This window comes from Myodes glareolus, chromosome 11, assembly GCF_982192425.1.
Source record: "Myodes glareolus chromosome 11, mMyoGla1.1, whole genome shotgun sequence".
Taxonomy (NCBI): Eukaryota; Metazoa; Chordata; class Mammalia; order Rodentia; family Cricetidae; genus Myodes; species Myodes glareolus.
In genome coordinates this window covers 65,375,076-65,398,078 of record NC_142036.1, presented here as the reverse complement: position 1 = coordinate 65,398,078, position 23,003 = coordinate 65,375,076, and the positions used below count along the sequence as shown (strand labels likewise).

Below are 23,003 nucleotides of genomic sequence, written 5' to 3'. Positions count from 1 at the left end.
TAGATGGCTCTCAGGTTTCAGGCCAGCCACAAAGGAAGCCAAGGCTTCCCTTGATCCACTTTAACGGATTTTGAATTTTATCTGTATTGTGATAGTTCAGAAAATCCCTGAATTTACAAGCAGTTTTAAGACTAAAATTACGTTATTTCATTTGGTAGAAAAGTTATTGTGGTCATTGTTTAAAATAATTATATTTTTAATCATTTTCATAAATAGTTCCCAGCTGATTGTATTTATTTAAAATCTAAGATTGTATTTTGTTATTTGTCAAATTTATCGAAATTCTTTCATTCCCTTACATTTTAAAATAAAATCAATTTATTGCTTTTACAGCACACTTTATCCTTTGGAACCACAGGTTTCTACATAGTAAATCATATTTTCAGGTAGTAGACAGGAACTAGCTTAGTTGTCCTGGGTAGCTGCTCTCTGATCTCACCTCTGGTTTTAAAGTTCTAGGTAAATCAATTGAGTACTGTTTGGTAAGTTTTAAGGTGGTCCTTGGCATTACAGGTAATGTTTTTAGTAGAATATTCCATCAGAATCACCAAAAATTTGACTACATTGAAAACCTGTTTTAAAGTAAATCTTGAGCCTGGTGGTAGTGGCAGCGCATGCCTTTAATCCCAGCACTAGTGAGGCAGAGGCAGGTGGATCTCTGTGAGTTCGAGGCCAGTCTGGTCTACAAGAGCTAGTTCTAGGACAGGCTCCAAAGCTACAGGGAAACCCTATTTTGAAAAACCAAAAGTAAATCTTGAGTGTATTGAGATCTATGTAACTGAGAAGATTGGACAAACATACCTGAAATTAATGATATTTTATTAATCCTGTGTAGTTGAAGAAGTACATTTTTCAGTGTCAGAATTAGTTTGTGAGATCAGATATTCTGGTGTGCGTGTCTGAGTATTAGAATAGCTGCTGGTGCACGTGGTGTGGCAGGTGTGCAGTACAGGGTTTCAGCTCACATTGTGCTTCACTAATCTCTTTGAACAGGGAGAAATGTGTTCGCACCACCACCACCAAGGGGCTTTCCACCTTACCTTCCCCCAAGAGCTGGGTTCTTCCCCCCACCCCCACATCCTGAAAGTAGGAGTGAGCTCCCGCCAGACTTGATTCCACCTTCAAAGGAACCTGCAGCTAAACCTTCAGAAACGCCAGAGATCTGATGGTGATATTGGTCTAAACAGTCATTTTCTTCTCATTTTCAGTTTAAGTAACAACTGTTACTTATATGATTATATTTTTGCTCAACTTGGAGCTTAATGGAATTATAATTCTCAGGATAGTATTTTGTAAATAAAGATGATTTAAATATGAATCTTATGAGTAAATTATTTCCATTTTTATTTTATTCTGGATAGTATATTTTACTTTGATTACCTCATCCACAATTATGGTAGTTTTATATATGTAATCTTATAGTTGGGGATATCTTAAAACTCAAAAGACTGTGTCTTTATACCAGGAATGTGTTCACCATGGTTGTAGACAAATGTAAAAGTAACTTATGTTTAATCAAATAAATTTTTAATTGATTTAAAGTCTTGTTTGGTATTGATAATAGTAAAATCAGCCAATTTCACATAAACATGGTTCCATAAATTAATCTTTTTACCTGTACCAATAATTCAGTGGTTCAAAAGTAAAGCATTTGAGGCTGGAGAGATGGTGGCTCAATGGTTAAGAATATTGACAGGGCTGGAGAAGTGGCTTAGGGGTTAAAAACTGAGTGCTCTTGCATAGACCCCAGGTTTGAGTCCAACCTCACAACTGTCTATAATTCTAGCTCCAGGGGGTCCAGTGCTCTCTCCAAGCCTCCATGGAACACATGTACATAAATAAAAATAACTAAAAATATAACAGGATCCATCTTTCTAGAAAAAAAAAATACTGGCTGCTCTTCCAGAGGACTTGGGTTTGGGTCCCAGCATCCTGGCCTTCAAAAATGCACCAGGCATGCATGTAGTGCACAGACATAAATGTAGACAAAACATCCGCACATATAAAGTTATATAAAATAAAGAAGGTAAATGATCTTTCTGATTTGATTAGCTTACAGAATATGTACCCTACTTCTTGCAGTTATATATGAATGACCCAAAATAAACTAATAAACTTTAAAAACTTAAATATGGATTACATTTTAAAGAAAACCAGGATATTGTCTATGAATTTCAGAATTTTTTAAACTTGGTTCACCAACTAGTTTTCTTTTAGCAGTTTAAAAACAATTTGTGTGTGTGTGTGTGTGTGTGTGTGTGTGTGTGTGTGTGCGAGAGAGAGAGAGAGAGAGAGAGAGAGAATTCTTAGCACGCAGAGGCAGAAAAAGACAACTGTAAACTCAAGGCCAGCCTGGTCAACACGGCAAGTACCAGGGCTAGACACAGAAAACCTGCCTTTTAGAAACAAACAAAATAAATAAATAGTTACAACAGGAGAAAGAGAAATTATGTAAGAAACAATAGAGACATCTGGTTGCCTGAACAGTCACCCCAAAGTTCCTCTATAATGTTGGGGCAACCACCTTCTGGCCTAGAGGCCTAAAATATCTGATAGACTTTTCTGTGAAGCAGGAATTTTGACAGATTGTCCTACCTTGTCTTGGCAAAATTTGGCAAACTTTTGTGTCCTGTTTGTTCAATTTGGACAGCATGCATACTGTCAGCAATTGAGGCAAAGGCAGTTTCTTTGCCCAGTGACTAACCTTGCCACAAATGAAAGCAAACTCCATATGGAGTTTTTTTGATGCCCATCATCCTTTTATGAAGTAGATTAGTGTTGCCAGGAGCAGATGTGTCCCATTGTCATAAAAAGCCTTCAGTTATTAAAATATTTTAAATGCCATATTCTGTAGGTCTTTGAAGTATTTGAAGACCATCTCTATTTAAAATATATCTTTGTATGACCCTGAAAACATACCTAAAATGACTAAATTTGATTGTAGTTGACTATTAACGTGTATTTCTTTATTATCCACAATAGTTTTTAAAAAATATTTATTTATTATTATGTATACAATATTCTGCCTGTGTGTATGCCTGCAGGCCAGAAGAGGGCACCAGACCCCATTACAGATGGTTGTGAGCCACCATGTGGTTGCTGGGAATTGAACTCAGGACCTTTGGAAGAACAGGCAATGCTCTTAACCTCTGAGCCATCTCTCCAGCCCTCCACAATAGTTTTTAAGTACTAAAACTTTACATTTTTAAATGAGCTGTATTGGTACAAATCTTAAACAAGAATAGAAACATATATACAATATAACAAAAGTAATCTTATTTGTATCAATAAACAAACATCTATACCAATATAAAATACTTGAGACTCTAATGATTGTTCAAAAGTAGACTCACCAGTTGTTGTGGTAGGATTTGCCGAAGGAGGCAGAGGCAGGTGAATCTCTGTGAGTTCTAGGCCAGCCTGGTCTACAAGAGCTAGTTCCAGGACAGGCTCCAAAGCCACAGAGAAACCCTGTCTCGAAAACAAACAAAAACCCCCCAAAAACAAAAGTAGACTCAACAATGCACTCTTTTTATCTCATCATTTCAATATTATATTCCCCCCTGTTCCCTTTAGAGATACTTAAATTTAACCTCTTTTGTTTAGTTTTCTCCCTGACCATGACCAATAACAACAATCTGTAACCAAACCCCCTAAATGATGACAAACATCTATAACCTACTGAATAACCAAAAAACACCTACTGCTTTTGGGAATGTGGGTATCATATTCTCTAGACTGCTTCCTGTTGTCTGGAGGTGATGACATTTTTGGGGAACCCTGAGAAAATTGGGGTAATGGTCAAGTCCTGGAAAAACTAGCCATAACATTTGTTGTCCAGTCTCTGTACAATGGAAAAGCACAAAGCTTATCTGTAGTCCTGGCTGGAATAAGTCTGTGGGGCTGTTTTGGATGTAGAACTGAGGAAACTAACAGAGGCACTCTGAGGGGCTGATCACCTGAGCCACCTATTTTCATTGGTGTCTCTTCCCCTGCTCTGAACACACATAAACTTTCAAAGGTAACATACATATCTGCATTAACACAAGTATAAACTATGCATTGTACACAAGCCAGGCAAAGATGGTGATTTTTTTTTGTTTTTTTTAATGTTTGAGCAGGTAAAAGATACATCACTTGTGTTGTAGTTTTCCAGGTTTATTTCTTTATGCCTGTAGCCAGGATTTTCAGGGGGGTCTCCCCTGATCAAACCTGATCTCTGTCAACCTTGAAGGAAACAAAAGCATAACCTTCCCCAAAGTAATACATTTTCTGACTTGCATTCCTAAAATATCTAGGCTGGTTTAGTTCAGCAAGTCCAGTGTCTCTTAGCAACTGTCATTCTCTGTTCACTAGCATTCAAAAATTCAAAATTAACACACCGGTGATAAATGATCTAGGCTTCCCATTTCTATGTGGTTTTTCCTTTTATACTATTGTCTCTTTACACACTTTATCTTCTTTGTAAACTATTTTTTCTATGACTGCCTATACCCATCTTCTACACACATCTTTAAACACACTGGAACCCGTTTAGAGTTTTTCCCATCTGAGCCTGCTTTACTGTGTATCTGTAACCTTTTCTGTCTACATGAGCAAAGTCTTAAACTGCCGAGCAGCTTAATCATGGTGCTCTGGCGGCTCAATCCCATAGCAGTGGCCTAGAGACTGTTCCGTGGCCCACATGAGAGACTGTGGAACTAGAAAGCCAAGTTTGGCTCAGTTTTTGTGTGTTTGCAACCATTTTTAAAGCTTTCTCCTGTTCTGTGTGAAATACGTGCCCCTATTGTTGGACTCCATTTGTAGCGAGTCTCTCTCTGTCCCACCTGCCACCTCCCAAATAACCACACAGAAGCTTATTAAGCAGGAAAGCTTGGCCGAGAGCTTAGGCTTCTTTTTCAGTAGTTCTTACAACCAATGCAAGTGACACATCTTCACAGTGTACAAAAAGATTACTCCACAACAGTGTAGTAGCTCGAGTCTCCACCTGAGCTCCCCACTCTGCTTCCTCTGTAATTCCTGCTCAAGCATAATGTACTTAAAAAAAAAAAATGGTAACTTTCCTAGAGCAACTGCTGGTGGCTGCTGCCTGCTGCCACCGGTGTCTCAGCTAGTAGCAGAACTAGAGTGGAGGTTACAACTGTAGCAGAGCTAGAGTGGAGGTTACAACTGTAGCTGGGCCATTTGTAGCATCACTCTTTTGAAGTACTTATAATGACAAAATCCACTTAAAACTGAAATTCATACAGTAAGCAATTTTAACTTATCTACCAAAGCGAGCAAGCTGTTAAATGCCTTAATATGAATTGCATATATTTTCAAATGGATATTGGAAAAAAAAGGCTTAAAACATTATCACCCATTTGCTGGGTGTTTCTTGGTGGTATTGGCAGTACTGAATTTTTGAAGAGATTAACAACTGACAAGATTGTATTTGAAAGTTCTATTCAAGAGGCAGGGAATTGCTCAATGGGTAAGAAAAGGTACCTGCCAGCAAGTCTTACAGTCTGGATTTGATCCCTGGGACTCACCCCGGCAAACTGTGTTCTAACCTGCACACATTCAGTGTGGCAGGCAAATATGCAGGTGTATTCACACACACAGTAAATGCAGAAAAAGTTCTCCAAAAATTTTGCTAGTTGAGCAGTGGTGGTGCACACCTTTTATCTCAGTACTCAGGAGGTAGAGACAGGAGGATCTCTTTGAGTTCAAGGCCAGCCTGGTTTAAAGCGAGTTCTAGACCAGGGCTACACACAGAAACCCTGTCTTGGAAAAAAAAAATTAGTAATTATAAAGAAAATACAAATGTTTCAGGCGACTGGGTGGTGTGGGTATCCTAATTCTTTCCAGTGTGTATCGATATGCTGTATGCTATTTTCTGTGAGAATGTGAAAAAGGTCAGGAAGCAATTCCAGTGTTGTATGGCCCCTGAATATCATTCTTATCTGTTTGTGTGCTACTCCAGGTACACAGTTGTTATTGGTGTCATAAAGAACCACTGTGATTCATGTCATAAGCCCAAGCAAAGCAATTTCTGCATTTTGTGTGTGTGTTCAGTGATAAGCACTCTGTCCTTACAGCCCCACCCTACAGACTAAATTCCTAAATTCTTTAATTTCAGGACAGTGGGAGATATAGAAAAATGATTTTATTTTATTCTTTTTAGCAGTGCTGGTGTCTTTGTTAGGGTTTTTATTGATGTGAAAAGACACAATGACCACAACTCTTATAAAGAAAACATTTAATTGGGGTGGCTTGCTTACAGTTTCAGAGGTTCAGTTCACTGTCAAGATGAGCACAGCAGCGTGCAGGCAGACGTGGTGCTGGAGCTCAGGGTGTTACATCTTGCAGGAAACAGGAAGTTGACTGAGGGAAGTTTGAGCAAAGAAGACCTCAAAGCCCACTTCCACAGTGACACTTCCTCCAACAAGCCTACAGCTCCTAATAGTGCCACTCCCTTTGGGGGTCATTCTCTTTCAAACCACTACAGTTGGGGATAGAACCCAGGGTCTTTGCACATGCAAGGGAAACACCTTATACTTAAGGTGTATTCTTAGTCCTGCAAAACAAGTAGTATTTTCACTATGTTGAAAATATTCACTATTTTTTTTTTTAAAACAATTATCTCTTTGGTCTACAAGCAGTAAAAACAGCTTAGTTTTTTTTTTTAAAGAGATGATTATTAGTTAACCAAGTCCTGTTCTCCACCCCCCCAAGACAGGGTTTCTCTGTGTAGTCCTGGCTGTCCTAGAACTCACTCTGTAGACAGCTGGTTAAGAGATGTGCTTCCTGGGATTAAGGAGGCCTGCACTTGGCTCCAAGTCCTGTTCTTATCAAGAGATAAGGAGGCTGACAGAGGAGCTTGTGTGGAAGCAGGCAGAACAGAGCCCGGAAGCTGAGCCCTTCAGTTTGGGACTTCACCCTTCACTTGGCTTCTCATCCTCTTTACTAAAGTCTCTTCCTTTGCAAACACATGGGTGCATTTACGTACACACACATGCTGAGTCACTCAAAGGCATCAGTTTGTCTAAGAAGTCAAAGTTCAAAGTGACACTGTATAGGGCTGTCACGGTTAGATACTTGCTAAAGTATCTAACAGCAGCAATTCTTTCTGCATCTATCAAGAATTTTAAAAAATAAGCACCTTTAAATTAGTTGTATCAATAATGCATACTAAACGCACACTACACTGGGATTTTGTTAACCAGTCTAGTGGCCTTTTTTGAGCTAGGGCCTCACACAGCCAAAGCTGGCTTCAAACTCACTTTGCACTAGCAGATGACTGTAGAGGTTTGAATAAATGACCTCACTGGCTTTGAATATTTGGTCTCCAGTTGATGGGACTGTCTGAGAAGGAGGGGTGGCCTGTCACCGAGGGTAGGGGTGGTGGTTTGAATGAGATTGGTCCCCATAGCTCATATATTTGAATGCTTTGTCACCAGTTGGTATACTGTCTGGAAAGATTAGTACAGTACGTGTGGCCTTGTTGGAGGTGATTTGCTGCTAGGGATGGACTTTGAGGTTTCAAAAGTTCATGCCAGGCCAAGGGTACTCCCATCCCCTGGCCCAGGCTGCTGCCTAAGGATCAGGATATAAAACTCAGCTACTTCTTCAGCACCATGCCTGCCTGCTGTGCCCTTCTCCTCACATAATGGTGGACTAAGCCACACAGATGGTAAGGAAGCCTCCAGTTAAATGCTTCCCTGTTGATGGTGTCTCTTCACAGCAACAGAACAATAAGATATGGAAAGACCTGTGCTATGCTTGCTCTTTCTGCTGCCTCCTTGTGAGTTCTCAGACGTTCCTGTAGCCATGCTTTTCCTCCTCCATCTTGGACTTCAGCCCCCTGAAACTAAGCCCAATTAAACACTTTCTTCTGTAATATTCCTGTTCATGGTGTTTGTCCCCGCAACAGGAAAGTAACTAAGACACTGACCTTGAACTTCTGATCCTCCTGTCTCCATCTCTCAAGAGCTGGCTGGGATGATAGAAGTGTGCTAGCATGCTTGGCTTAGTGTCTGTTTTTAAGCTTGCCTTTTCTCAAAGTGACAATTTAGACTCTCTACACCATGCACTCTAAGATTTTTGTTTAAACATTAACACTTTGTGTTTCATATACAATGAAATACATCACAACGGTCATTTTTTAATGCTTTATTCATTGATTAAAAGAATATACATTTAACATAAACCATACAACATCAGTCATCAGGTCAAACATTCAGCTGGTTTCCTTACAGTTTCTGTCAGGAGTTATTTTATCAGATCACATATACAAGATAAAATCTCACCACATCTGGCATTTACACACACTGTGCCAGTGGATTCACACTACTGATGTACATATAAAATCCGCATGGTATGTGCTCACTGGAGACAAAACAGTGCACACCTGTCAAAAGGTCATTTAATATAAGATGGTAAAACCATTTGTAAAACATATAAACTTTTTCCATAAATAGAATCATATCTGGACATCTGTTGCATAAATTGTGTTTCCAAAGCTTACAATAGAGCAGCCAGGTCTCAGCACTGCTGGGCACCCACGTTGGCTACTTACTTATTATTGCAGACTGTCCTTAACGTTAAATGCACAACATTCGTACCACTTAAAACTTGGGTCAGGTGGAAGTCTCACAGAGACCACGTCTGTACCGCGGTTGCCCTGAAACAGTGAAATTGGCTTTTAAAGCCGCTCAGATATAACAAGGTTTTAAAACATACTTCATGGAATGTTCTTCATGTGTCATAGCAGCTCATACCTGTGATGGAACAAGCTTTTGGTTTCTCCTTTCTTTCCTTTACATTCACTATTCACAGTGAAACAGGTGCATTTTTTTCTTTTTTTTTTCTTTTTTTTTTTTCAGAGTTCTGAGGTTGCTGACTGAGCCACAGCACAGCTGTGTACCACAGGTCGAAATTCGACCTTAAATATTACAATCTAGCAGTACCTGGTTGGCCAAAGCCAGCCAGCCCCTGCCAGCATGTGGGCACTTCTTCATGTAAATCTATTCTTTGGCAGCTGACACGCGCGCTGACAGAGAGAATCCAGTGACTTGTTAGGGATTTCACGACTAATGTTGATTTGCAAGCCTGTGCGTCTACAGTTCTGTGCTTTGACTTAGCCTCAGAGGTTTCCCTGGAATATGGTTCCTTTCTTCCTCTACTGTTTTGATATCTGGGCTAAAGAAGCTAACTTGAATGTAACAGATGAAAAAAATTGTCAGATATAGCTTAAAAAATCCAGCAATTTGAGTGTTCATGTTTATGTAAATGCATTTAAAAAGGGATTAAGCAATGTCTAACTTATACTATATGAAATTCAGAATGGTAATTGGCAATATCAATTATTATATAGGTAGTGAAAGTTAAACTCAGCTTCGTTAAAGATAACTCATTTGGGACACTATTTTTCCCTTCTATTTCAAACCAAAATCAATGAGATGCTATCAGAATACATAGATGCAATGCATTGCATACAAATCCACCAGGCTATGGATATTCATATATATATATATTTTTTCGTATAAAAATATTTGGCTCCTGAGCTCTGGATTCTGACAAAGAAAGAATAAAAATGTCAAAAAGGCAGAGTAACTCAGTGAAAAACAAAGTTAGCCAGCAACCTCAGATAATCATTGGCTGTATGTCCTTAAGGTTTGGTAACAATCTCATTAACCGTGAAAGCCCTATACAGTGTCACTTTGAACTTCTAAAACCAATACCCGACTACGTTCTTTGATCAAGAAGTAGAATATACATATATAATTCTATAAAGCTAATACTGATTAAACACAGCACAAAAGGATTAGTTTATACTACTGGAAAAAAAAAACATAATGGGACCCTACTTGCATATGTAGCCACAGGAATTATACATTTTAAAAAAGCTAAATGTCTTCGCTGAAGCTTTGCATCTCTCTGTAAAAATGACGATTTGGTTCAGTGAAGACACTGAGTGATTCAATGTCCAAGACTGCGTGCCAAGCTTGACCAAGGCCCAGGGATACCTGCTCAATAAGGTTATGTACTGGATCCACATCCTGGTCGGCTAGTTCACCTTGGTCAAAATCAATGCTTTCTTCGGTGACTTCAAGCACTTTTAGATCAGAGCCACGAAGACGAGCAATGGCAATGAGGTTGTGTGCCCACACGGTGTAACCTTAAAGATAAGCAAAAGGCAACTCTGTCATTCTCTTCTGTTTTATTCTGTCTCTGATAAGTTAGTCTGTTCCTCAGTAAGTGCTTCTTGAGAAGCTTCACACTGGTTTTTCACCATGCTGGTCCTTCCCCTTAAAACAAACTGAGAACAGAGAAACATGACTACCTAGGAGTTTCATACCGTCTTTAAGAACACCAGCTGGTAAGTAGTGCATTATCTTATTCTGGTATTTATTCAGCAAAACAGAAGACATTTAAAATACATAAATATATTTTTAACTTTGGATAATGATTTATCATAGGGAACACATTTTATTTCTTATATAAGTCCCTATTAACAATATATAGAGTCACATAGTGGTGGTTCATGACTTTAATCCCAGCACTCGGGAGGCAGAGATAGGCAATCTCAGTTCAAGGCCAGCCTGGTCTACAGAATGAGTTCCAAGACAGCCAGGGGTACACAGAGAAACCTTGTCTTGAAAAACCACAACAAACAAAAACCGAAAACAAAAAAACCTAACATATAATAAACTAGAATTTTTATTGTAAAAATCATTTCCTATGGTATCTCAGAGTCCTAAGTCAAGACACTTGAAACTTTGAAAGTAACTGCTCATTGTCAGAAATCATAAAAATCATAGGAGTATGCACCAACTTCAAAACAGAAGCCACCTCTGGGAAGATGAGGGGACAGATGACAAGCAAGCTTTACCTCTATCTAACATCTTGAAAGAAGAAAAAGCTTTAAAAGCTTAAAGTTAACTTTTAAAAAGCCCCTTTCCCCCTGCTGCTTCCTGTTTTATTTTACACAGTGTGTACTGCATGCGTGTGCCTGACTGTGGAGGTCTCTAGATGACACTGGCTGTCTTTCCTGGTTTCTCTCTGCTTTATTTGTTGTGGCAGGATCTTGAAATTGAAGCAGAGCTCGACTGGCTAGTGTGGCTAGCAGCTTGCCCCAGGGATTGTCTGTCTGAGTAGAGGACTAGAGATGGCCACCATGCTGCCTGGTACCTGTGTGAGCTCGAGATTGGACTCTGGTCAGCACGTGCACAGTCAGCACCTAACCAGTCAACCGCATCCCCCTCACCAAGGCCTCACGACTTTAATATGGGTCTGCTTCTGGCCACTACCTGTAACTGGATGGCCCAATTATGAAGTAAAACCGGAAAAATCACAACTTTAGGCTAAGAAAAAAAGTTTCAAAAACAATGAAAGAGTTAGTAGAGTGAGCTTAAGACATTTTTTGCAGGGCTGGAGAGATGGCTTAAAGGTTGAGCACTGGTTGCACTTCCAGAGGTTCTGATTCTGAGTTCAATTCCCAGCAACCACATGTTGCTGGTTCACAACCATCTGTAATGAGATAAGGTGCCCTCTTCTGGCCTGCAGGCAGAACACTGTATACATAATAAATAAAAATCTAAACAAAACAAAACAAAACAAAAACAAAAAAACCAGTTTCGGCCTAACAGCCTGGTTTACAAGAGCTAGTTCCAGGACAAATAGGATTGTCACGTGGAGAAACCTTGTCTCAAAACAAACAAACAAAAAACAAACAAACAAACAAACAAACAAACAAACAAGCAAAAGACCATGAAGACATTCTTTGTTTGCTTCAGTATTTATTGTACTTTTTTTTTAAAATTTGTTTTTGTTTGTTTGGAGACAGGGTTTTTCTGTGCAGAATCCCTGGCCATCCTAGAATGAGCTTTGTAGATCAGGCTGGCCTTGAATTCAGAGATCTGTCTGCCTCTGCCTTTTGAGTGATGCGATTAAAGGTGTATGCCATCATACCCTGCTTATTATTATTTTTAAAACAAGGTCTCAGTCTGTAGCTCAGGCTGGCCTAGAAAGCCTAGACTGCTCTCTCATACTCATGACAATCCTTCTAACTCAGTCTCAAGAGCTGAGATTATGGGTTACTGTCTTTAAAGTAAAATGTTCTCTTAGTTTATCTGAACAGCAACTCCATTCAGATGAGAATAGCATACACACTAAGATGAATGGCTAAGAAACAAATATGTACCTAATAGATTATTTAAAAAATATAATATATCAATCTAGAATCTAAAAGATGAGGCTATAAATATCAAAGTCACACATTACCTCCTTCTGTCCTAAACATTTCAGATCTTCTGACTGGAGTGGATATACCCACTGCAGGTAGTTAGTTACACATCTGTTTTCTTAGCTAAATTAGTATCAAATGCCCCATGGCAGGAAAAAACAGTAGAAGGGCACTGAGACAGAACACTCAGGGTTGAGACAGGACTTACTAACTCCTGACACATTTACCAGCACAAAATAGTTCAGGTCTGATGTCAGTATCAAGTCATAGTGAACAAAACCACATACCATGAATTGCCAACAGAGTGAGCTTTGTGCACCTCCATGCTAATAAGACCAACGGATCTTCATTTCGGTTGTCACTAAGATCTGGAAAACCAGACGTGTCAATTACATCATTCATCAATATAAAATGGGTGAGGAACTTGTCGTACTGCCTGGATATAAGATCAACAATAGCCCCTGAGACACAAGTGACGTAGCTGTCAAAGTGAACCCTTTCAAGTGGTATACTGGGTTTCAGAATCTTTAGCATGTCTTCACCTTTGACATCAAAAGCCATTAGATAAACCCGAAGGCTGGAGCTCTTTCGCGATAGGGCTTTCCAGTGCTCATCGTTTGGCATGTTATCTAATGACTTGTGCATCACTGAGACACTGTGGACCAGGAGAGACAGTCGCTGCAAAGGCACATGGTTGCTATCGGTTAAGACTCTTGCCATCTCAGCTGTGAAGTCACAGAAATCCAGGGCAAGTGAACGCAGATTTACAAACCGCTCTAGTTCAACTGCAGTGATGAGAGTGCTGTTGCCAGGAATATTGTTGTCCAGTAAACTCAGGTGTTCCATGGTGCTGGCAATTGAGTTAGACAGAGATGACAGTGACGTTGGGGTGACTATTTCCAGCATAAACCCACAGGACAGCCATTTTAGTTGCCTACTATTGCTCAGTATTTCTTCAAACAGCTGTTGAATTCTACAAGAAAAACATGTCACAATGATGTCACTAGCACTCAGCACTGATCTTTTAATTATGACTTTAAAAAATGGGCAATACGCTGGGTGGTGGTGGCGCACGCCTTTAATCCCAGCATTTGGGAGGCAGAGGCAGGCAGATCTCTGTGAGTTCGAAGACAGCTTGGTTTACGAGAGTTAGTTCCAAGACAGGTTCCAAAGATACAGAGAAACCCTGTCTCAAAAAAAAGGGGGGAGGGTAATACATAGCATTCAATGTTGAGATACATTTTCTTCTCATTAACTGATTTCTAAGCAACCCACAAGTAAAATTAAACTCACATTACAATACAACAAATAAGATACATTAAACATGTAGAAATGTTTTTCATCTGAGGAAAATAGCAATTTTTAAATTAACATTATGAAAGAAAAGACTGATGACATATGACTTACTTTATAAAAAAATAACACCTTTAAATAGCAGTAAGGAGCTGTAAGAGAACTTCCTTCTGCAGAGAATCCATGTTCATCTCCCAGCACCCACATAGCAGCACACAACCATTTCTAACTAGCTCCAGGGGATCTGACTCCCTCTTCTGACTTTGTAGGAACTAGACACTCAGGTGGTGCATGCAAAACACTTAAAATGCATAAAATAAAGTATTATGAATTTATACAGTAATATGATTCATCCTAAAAGACTTATTTACGTTATTATGTCACATAACCACCAATAAAACGTACTGTTTAAGATGTTTCTAGGACACGTATTCTATCCCAATACTGTGTGTGTGTGTGTGTGTGTGTGTGTGTGTGTGTATATGTGTGTGTGTGTCTGTCTGCCTGTCTGAGGCAGGCTTTCTCCATCAAACCAGAGGTTGCTGACAGGGCTAGTTTCTGTTAGCCAGCTTGCTGGGGGATTTCTGGTTAGAATTATAGGTAGCCCACCATGCCTATGCAGCATTCATATGGGATCTTTGGGGACCTGAAATCTTCACACTTGTGGGTTACCTCCATACACACACACACACACACACACACACACACACACACCTGTCTATATCTATATATTTTATAGGAAGCAAATATCATTGTTCTTGATTGTCTGTGTCAAGACTTACTGCTTAATCTTCTTGCCGTCAGGGTCTACCCGGCTGAGGTATGTGCTGGATAAACTTCCTTGCTGCTGTATGACACTTATGTCTCCAAACAGACTGAACTTCTGGAGGTTCCTGTAGGAGAAAAAGGTTAAAATGATTTTCTAAATGCTTAATACACACATACTAAAATATGTAGAAAGGATATTCTAGAAGAATTTCCACCTTTTAACTCACTTAGGAGCAAATCACCTTCAGACTGCTGTGCATATTCAGAGCGACAGTATGGAAAAACAGCAATATGGTAAGGGAGGTGGACCAGGTATAAAGCTTTTATTCAAGCTTTAAGAACTGGAGACAATACTGTGACCAAAGCCAAATGATGAGCTCACAGGTCTTTGGTACAAGTAATGACGCTATACTGGGAACAGGATCACTTTAAGTTATAAGAGATGTCAATCACAAGAGCTTCTTAAGTGAGACAGGGGTAGTGGTGCACACACACCTTTGATTCCAACACTGGTGAGGCAGAGGGAGGCGAATTTATCAGACTTCAAGACCAGCCTGGTCTACAAAGTTCCAGGACAGACTCCAAAGCTACAGAGAAACCCTGTCTCGAAAAAACAAACCAAACCGAACCTATGTAAAACTCTTTAGATAATTTCAGCTAAAATACTTTTCTAACAACAAAACCCTAAATAAAATACAAGAAAACAAATAAATAGTTAAGATACACACTCATAGGGGCTGGAGAGATGGCTCAGAGGTTAAGAGCATTGCCTGCTCTTCCAAAGGTCCTGAGTTCAATTCCCAGCAACCACATGGTGGTTCACAACCATCTGTAACAGGGTCTCCTCTTCTGGTGTGCAGACATACACACAGACAGAATATTGTATACATAACAAATAAATAAATATTAAAAAGATACACACTCATAAATGGTAGTGTTAAGTTTTAAACCTAAGACAAAAGGCTGAAGTGTCTATTGACCATATCAAAGTGGACCTGGCTGCCAGGTTCTCTCAGTACCCCTCAGTCCCTACATGTTACAGGGTATGACTGGCATACCCTTCCCTTTATAATCCAGACATTTTGGTTACCCAACCATTTTGTACCTTTGGCCTCCTGGCTACTGCACCTGGTTCTCCTCCCCTTCTCCCAACATGGTCCAGCTCAGTGTGGCTATGTCCACTCTGGACTCTCCCAGATGTCCCTGTCCATCTCCTCCATCATACCTAGGAACAGTTATGTCTTTTTCTTTCCTTTCTATTTCTTTTTTCATTCAGGTATTAAGTAGTAACCAACTGTAGATTTCATTAATAACATAAAACTTAGGAAAACTTTAACCAAAACTGTTTAATCCACACAAGTGATGAAAATTAATGTAAAACACTGTCAAGGAAAAATGTCAGAAGGATTACTAAAGGAAATAATATAACTTTTGTCCTTCATAAAGTTTCAAGACAATCTTTCTAGTAACTCAAGACAGCTTCTTTAGATGACTAAAACTTCTTACTTTTTAAAAGCTTCAAAGAAAATCATTAAAAAAAAGACCATGACATTATTTCACATTAACACAGAAAGCTGCCCAGGTATGGTGCACCCTTTATTTCCAGTACTCAGAAAGCAGAGATAGGCAGATTTCTGTAAGTTCATGACCAGCCTGTTCTTTACAGTGAGTTCTAGAACAGCCAGGGCTGTACACAAGAGACCCTGAAGACAAAACAAAAACTCCTAAGAAAGAAAAACTATGTCTCCCAACCAAAACCAAAGCAACAGAAAGCAAAGGCAAAACAAAAGTCCAAACAACAACAAAAAAGTTATTCTGTATTGTTACATATGGAATTAAAAAAAAAAGGTTAATTTCTCAGAGGAAAGAAAAATAATACTTCTAAAAGACAAAATGTCTAGAGGATGAGACTCTATAAAGTAAAAAATTGCATTATTTTCAATTTCTACTCATATTTTGACGAGTCACACGATCTCAGTGTTTTCCCTTCAGGTCAACTTCCACTGGTGGCTATCATATACCCTCAAGTGTGCAGGACAGTAAAACACACAGGCAAGAGGTGTTTACTTCTACTGCGTGTCATTCAAGAAGAGCTAGACCTTCCTCACAATAAGTTGCTCAGTAAGTTAAAATCTTTTGTTTTCAAAGACAGTTAAAAATAAAGGGCAAATTACAGATGACAGGAAATATTTTTAAGATATATATTTAATTAAGAGACTGTGATCTAAAAAAGAATTTTAAGCAGCTGTGAAGGCACATGCTTGAAATTCCAGCACCTGGGAGGCTCAAGAGGGAAGGCCCAAGGCCAAACTGCTACAGGAACTGAGTTCCAGGCCAGCCTGAGCTAGATTTAGAGCACAGCTCAGAAAAGAAAAACAAAACACAGTAAAAAACCAAAGCCAATAAAATACATTTATAACAGGTTTGAAAGGGCACCGCAAGCAAGAAAGGAGAAAGGTGAATTGCGTATGAAAAGATGTTCACCATTATCACTCACCAGGGAAATGGAGCTAAGGCCACAGTGAGATAACCACAGAGATTCACAACACCAAGTGTGGGCGAGGATATGGAACAATTAAAACCCACATATGTTATTTTGAGAGTACAAAATAATACACTCTGAAAATAGTTCATCAATTTGTTGAAGAGTTAGATACTGGCCAAGAATTCCAACTGTAAGACCTTACTCAAGAGATAGAATTTGATTCAAAAGTTCACAGCAACTTTATTCATAACAGAAATAAAATTAGAAACAATTTAAATATACCATTAACATATCCACACAATGGAACAAATGATAAAAAAGAGTGAAGTGCTTATACTATAATACAGATATAAAACAAAGATGTATTTATTGTATTATTGTATACAACACAACTGTATTTATTGTATTATTCTATCTCTATGTTCTCTAAGTGTGCCTGCAAGAGCTGTAGTAAGCACACTTAGTGGTTGAGTTCAGTTCTCATCACCCATTTGGAAGTTTGCAATGGCCTTTATCTTTAGTACTGGAAATCTGACCTTGCAGGCTCTGGAACACGTAAGTTATACAAACATACACTCAGGCACACACACATACAGATAAAATTAAATAAATCTTTTTTGTTTGCTTTGTTTTTGTCTTTTGAGACAGGGTCTCTCTATGTAGCCCTGGCTGTCCTAGAACTCCCTATATAGATCTGGCTGGCCTTGAACTCACAGAAATCTGCCTATTCTTGCTTCCTAAGTCCCGGTTTTAAAGGCCTGTGCTACTCCTGCCAAGCAAAATTAAATAAATCTTAAAAACAAACAAACAAACAAACAAACAAACAAACACTAACAGACTTCAAGGACAGCCAAGACTACACAGAAAGACCATTTGTCTCAAAACCCCACCTCAACCACCCTAACCACCAAAATCCAATAAACAACACCCAAATATAGTATTTTATGATTCTCAAATTCTAGCACTATTTTTTTTCATTTTTCTTTTCTTTTCTTTTTTTTTTTTGCCACAAAGAAGACTATCTACTGTCCTCCCAGGTAACCCATAACAGAAGGTCTCTGACACGCGGCACTTTAAAACTTTTCTTTTCTTTAAAAGTTGCTTGTGAACGGGAATGGGACAGAACCAGCTACCTAGGACAGAGTGCAAATAGCTCCACCTGGAGCAGAAGCCAGAAACAAATCCAGTCCCGGGAGCCAACCCAGTCCTGGGACACTGGTGGATCAGGACTGAGCCAGTGACCAGATCCAGAGTCAGCCATCTCCACCAGAACAGGTTCAACTCCAAGCCAGGACTTCTGCAGGAGGAGATCCAGACCAGGATTTATAGAAACAGGGCAAAGTCGGCAACCTAGGCCAAAGAAGGCCTGAGACAGCAAACTGCAAGTGAGCAGAGCAAGTCACAGGAGCGCTGAGCTATCTCCAGGAACAGGAGTAACCAACGGGGTAACTAGAACTGTGACACTGACTGTACCACGAGGAAAACCATCTGAGCTTTGGATTCACTGGCACCTAGAAGATTATTCAACAGAATCTCAGACAGCCCCAACCACACCTATTAGAGGAAAAGATGAGTGGAAAAGGTAAGATCACACGCTACACCACAAAGAGCAGCACAACACCAGTAAAACCTAAAGACCCTACAACAGCAAGACCTGAACAACCAAATATGGATGAAGCAGAAGAAAAGGAACTAAAAAATAACCTCCAGAGAATGTTAGAAATTCTTAAAGATGAAATGAGAAATTCCCTTAAAGAATTGAGGAAAAGACAAAGAATAGGAAGATATCAGCAAATCACTTAAAGAAAACCAAGAAAATGAAATCAAACATATAAAACAAAGTATTCAGGACTTGAAAACTGAAATAGAAACAATAAAGAAAACACAAGCTGAAGGAATTATAGAAACAGAAATCATGAGAAAAAGATCAGGAACCACAAATGCAAACATGAACAGCCGACTACAAGAGATGGAAGAGAGAACCTCGAGCACTGAAGATACAATAGAGGAAATAGATTGATCAGTTAAAGAAAACATTAAATCTAACAAAAGCTTAACCCAAAATATCCATGAAACATGGGACACCATAAAAAGGCCAAATCTTAGAATAATAGGTATAGAAAAAGGAGAAGTTGGGAGGACAAAACAAGATATTCCATGACAAATCGAGATTTCATCAATACCTAGCCACAAACCCAGCCCTACACAAAATACTAGAAGCAAAACTCCAACCCAAGGAAGATGCTACACCAACAAAACACAGACAATTGATGATCTCATGACAGCAAATCCCAAATGAGAAAAAAAAACGTACAAATTAACATCACCAATGACAAAAACTAAATTAACAGGAGATAGTTATCACTGGTTATTAATATGGACTCAATTAACCTATAAAAAGGCACAGGCTAACAGACTGGATACGGAAACAGAATCCATCCTTCTTCTGCATACAAGAAACACATCTCAACCTCAAAGACAGACATTGTCTCAGAGTAAAGGGTTGGAAAACTATATCAATCAAATGGACCTAAGAAACAAGCAGGTGTAGCTATCCTAATATCTAACAAAACAGACTTCAAAATAAAATCAGTCAAAAGAGACAAAGAAGGTCATTTCATATTAGTCACAGGAAAAATCCATCAAGAGAAAAATGTAATACTAAACATCTATGACCCAAATACAGGGCAACTTCATATGTTAAAGAAACACTTCTAAAGCTTAAATCATACATTAAACTCCACACACTAATAGTGGGAGACTTTAACACTCCACTCTCACCACTGAACAGGTCAATGAGACAAAAAAATGAACCGAGAAATAAGAGAACAGATGTTATGACTCAAATGGACTTAACAGACATCTATAGAGTATTCCATCCAAACAGAAAAGAATATACCTTCTTCTCAACACCTCATGGAACCTTCTCAAAAATTAACCACATACTTGCTAACAAAACAAACCTCAACAAATACAAAAAAATTGGAATAACCCAATGTACCTCAACAGATCACCATGGTTTAAAACTACAAAGTCAACAGCAACACTAATTCCAGAAAACCCACAAACACATGGAAATTAAACAATGCTCACCTGAATCATCAATGGGTCAAGGAAGAAATAAAAAGAGAAATTAAAGACTTCCTAAAATTCAATGAAAATGACCATACAACATACCCAAATTTATGGGACACAATGAAAGCAGTGTTAAGAGGAAAGTTCATAGCACTAAACACCTACATAAAGAAGCTGGAAAAAAAAAATCCTAGTGAATTAACAGAACATGTGAAAACTTTAGAACAAAAAGAAGCAAACTCACCCAAGAGAACTAGACGGCAGAAAATAATCAAATTGAGAGCTGAAATCAACAAAATAAAAACAAAGAAAACAATACAAAGAATCAATGAGACAAAGAGCTAGTTCTTCGAAAAAAATCAACAAAATAGAGAAACCCTTTGCCCAAACTAACCAAAGAGAGAGAATATCCAGATTAATAAAATCAGAAATGAAAAGGGGGACATAACAACAGACACAGGAAATCCAGAGAATCATCAGGTTATATTTTGAAAACCTGTAAATTGGAAAACTTAAAGGAAATGGACAACTTTCTGGATAAATATCATTTACCAAAATTAAATCTAGACCAGATAAGATAATGAAACAGACCTGTAACTGCTGAAGAAATAGAAACAGTCATCAAAAGTCTCCCAACCAAAAAAAGCCCAGGACCAGATGGTTTCAGCTCAGAATTCTACAAGACTTTCAAAGAAGAGCTAATAACAATACTCCTCAAATTATTCCACACAATAGAAACAGAAGAAACATTGCGAAACTCTTTTTATGAGGTTACAATTACCCTGATACCCAAACCACAGAAAGACATTACTAAGAAAGAGAATTATAGACCAATCTCACTCATGAACATTGATGCAAAAATACTAAATAAAATACTGGAAAATCGAATCCAAGAACACATCAGAACCATCATCCACCATGATCAAGTTGACTTCATCCCACAGATGCAGGGATGGTTCAACATACAAAATTCTGTCAATGTAATCCACCATATAAACAAGCTGAAAAAGAAAAAAACACATGATCATCTCATTAGATGCTGAAAAAGCTTTTGACAAAATACAACATCCCTTCATAAGGGTCTTGGAGAGAGCAGGGATACAAGGAACATACCTAAACATAGTTAAGGCAATTTACAGCAAGCCAACAGCCAACATCAAACTAAATGGAGAGAAACTCCCAGCAATAGCACTTAAATCAGAAACAAGACAAGGGTGTCCACTCTTTCCATATCTATTCAATATAGTTCTTGAAGTCCTAGCTAGAGCAATAAGACAACAAAAGGAGATCAAGGGGATACAAATTGGAAAAGAAGTCAAACTCTCACTGTTTGCTGATGATATGATAGTTTACATAAGCAACCCAAAAAATTCTACCAAGGAACTCCTACAACTCATAAACACTTTCAGTAATGTAGCAGGATACAAGATTAACTCAAAAAAAAAAAAATCAGTAGCCCTCCTGTACACAGATGATAAAAGGGCTTGGGAAGAAATCAGAGAATCAACACCTTTCACAATAGCCACAAATAGCATAAAATATCTTGGAGTAACTCTAACCAAACAAGTGGAAGACTTGTATGACAAGAACTTTAAATCTTTGAAGAAAGAAATTGAAGAAGACACCAGAAAGTGGAAAGATCTCCCATGCTCTTGGGTAGGCAGAATTAACACAGTAAAAATGGCAATCTTACCAAAAGCAATCTACAGATTCAATGCAATGCCCAACAAAATCTCACCAAAATTCTTCAAAGACCTCGAAGAATGGTACTCAACTTCATATGGAAAAGCAAAAATCCCAGGATAGCCAAAACAATCCTGTACAATAAAAGAACTTCTGGAGGCATCACAATCTCTGACTTCAAACTCTACTACGGAGCTACAGTACTGAAAACAGCCTGGTATTGGCATAAGAACAGACAGGAGGAACAATGGAACCGAATCGAAGACCCAGATATCAATCCACACAACTTTGAACACCTGATCTTTGACAAGGAAGCAAAAAATATAAAATGGAAACAAGAAAGCATATTTAATAAACGATGCTGGCATAACTGGATATCAACATGTAGAACAATGAAAATAGATCCATATCTATCACCATTCACAAAACTCAAGTCCAAATGGATCAAAGACCTCAACATAAAGCCAGCCACACTGAACCTTATAGAAGAGAAAGTGGGAAGTACACTTTGAACGCATTGGCACAGGGAACCACTTCCTAAATACAACCTCAGTAGCATAGACACTGAGAGAAACAATGAATAAATGGGACCTCCTGAAACTGAACAGCTTCTGTAAAGCAAAGGACACGGTCAATAAGACAAAATGACAGCCTACAGAATGTGCAAAGATCTTCACTAACCCCACATCAGACAGAGGTCTGATCTCCAAAATATACAAAGAACTCAAGAAATTGGACACCAAAAGAACACACAATGCAATAAAAAAAAAATGTAGTACAGACCTAACCAGAGAACTCTCAACAGAGGAATCTAAAATGCCTAAAAGACACTTAAGAAAAAGTTCAAAGTCCTTAGTCATCAGAGAAATGCAAATCACAACAACTCTGAGATCCCATCTTATACCTGAAAGAATGGCCAAAATCAAAATCACTGATGACAACTTATGCTGGAGAGGTTGTGGGGAAAAGAGAAAACTTCTGCATTGCTGGTGGGAATGCAGGCTGGTACAACCCCTTTGGATGTCAGTGTGGCGATTTCTCAGAAAATTGGGAAACAACCTTCCTCAAGACCCAGTAATACCATTTTGGGTATATATTCAAAGGATGCTCAACTGTGCCACAAGGACATGTGCTCAACTATGTTCATAGCAACTTTGTTTGTCATAGGCAGAACCTGGAAACAACCTAAATGCCCCTTGACTGAAGAATGGATAAGGAAAATGTGGTACATTTACACAATGGAGTACTACACAGCAGAAAAAATAACAACATCTTGAATTTTGCAGGAAAATGGAGCTAGAAAACATTATTTTGAGTGACGTAACCCAGACACAGAAAGACAATTATCACAAGTACTCACTCATAGGTGGTTTTTAAATATAAAGCAAATAAAGCTATTCTACAAACCACAATCCCAGAGAACTTAGACAACAATGAGGACACTAAGAGAGACTTCCATAGATCTAATGT

The 23,003-nt window shown here is 38.6% G+C and overlaps 2 protein-coding genes across 9 annotated transcripts in view; one reads left to right on the top strand and one right to left on the bottom strand.

Moving 5' to 3' along the window:
• The window catches only part of Mia2 (MIA SH3 domain ER export factor 2), a 71,063-nt gene extending 69,522 nt beyond the window's left edge, over window positions 1–1,541 (top strand). For all 8 annotated transcript variants that reach the window (XM_048415816.3, XM_085697604.2, XM_085697602.2 and 5 more), the window contains one exon: window positions 994–1,541. In XM_048415816.3, the coding sequence (XP_048271773.3) occupies window positions 994–1,166 (173 nt within the window). In that variant the 3' untranslated portion in view covers window positions 1,167–1,541. The remainder of the gene's footprint in view (window positions 1–993) is intronic.
• A 6,598-nt stretch (window positions 1,542–8,139) lies between these two features.
• Window positions 8,140–23,003, bottom strand: part of Fbxo33 (F-box protein 33) — a 34,345-nt gene continuing 19,481 nt past the window's right edge. Inside the window, exons 2-4 of the mRNA XM_048415576.3 lie at window positions 14,305–14,415; window positions 12,517–13,202; window positions 8,140–10,162 (exon numbers count right to left, since the gene is read on the bottom strand). Of these exons, the coding sequence (XP_048271533.2) occupies window positions 9,891–10,162; window positions 12,517–13,202; window positions 14,305–14,415 (1,069 nt within the window). The 3' untranslated portion in view covers window positions 8,140–9,890. The remainder of the gene's footprint in view (window positions 10,163–12,516; window positions 13,203–14,304; window positions 14,416–23,003) is intronic.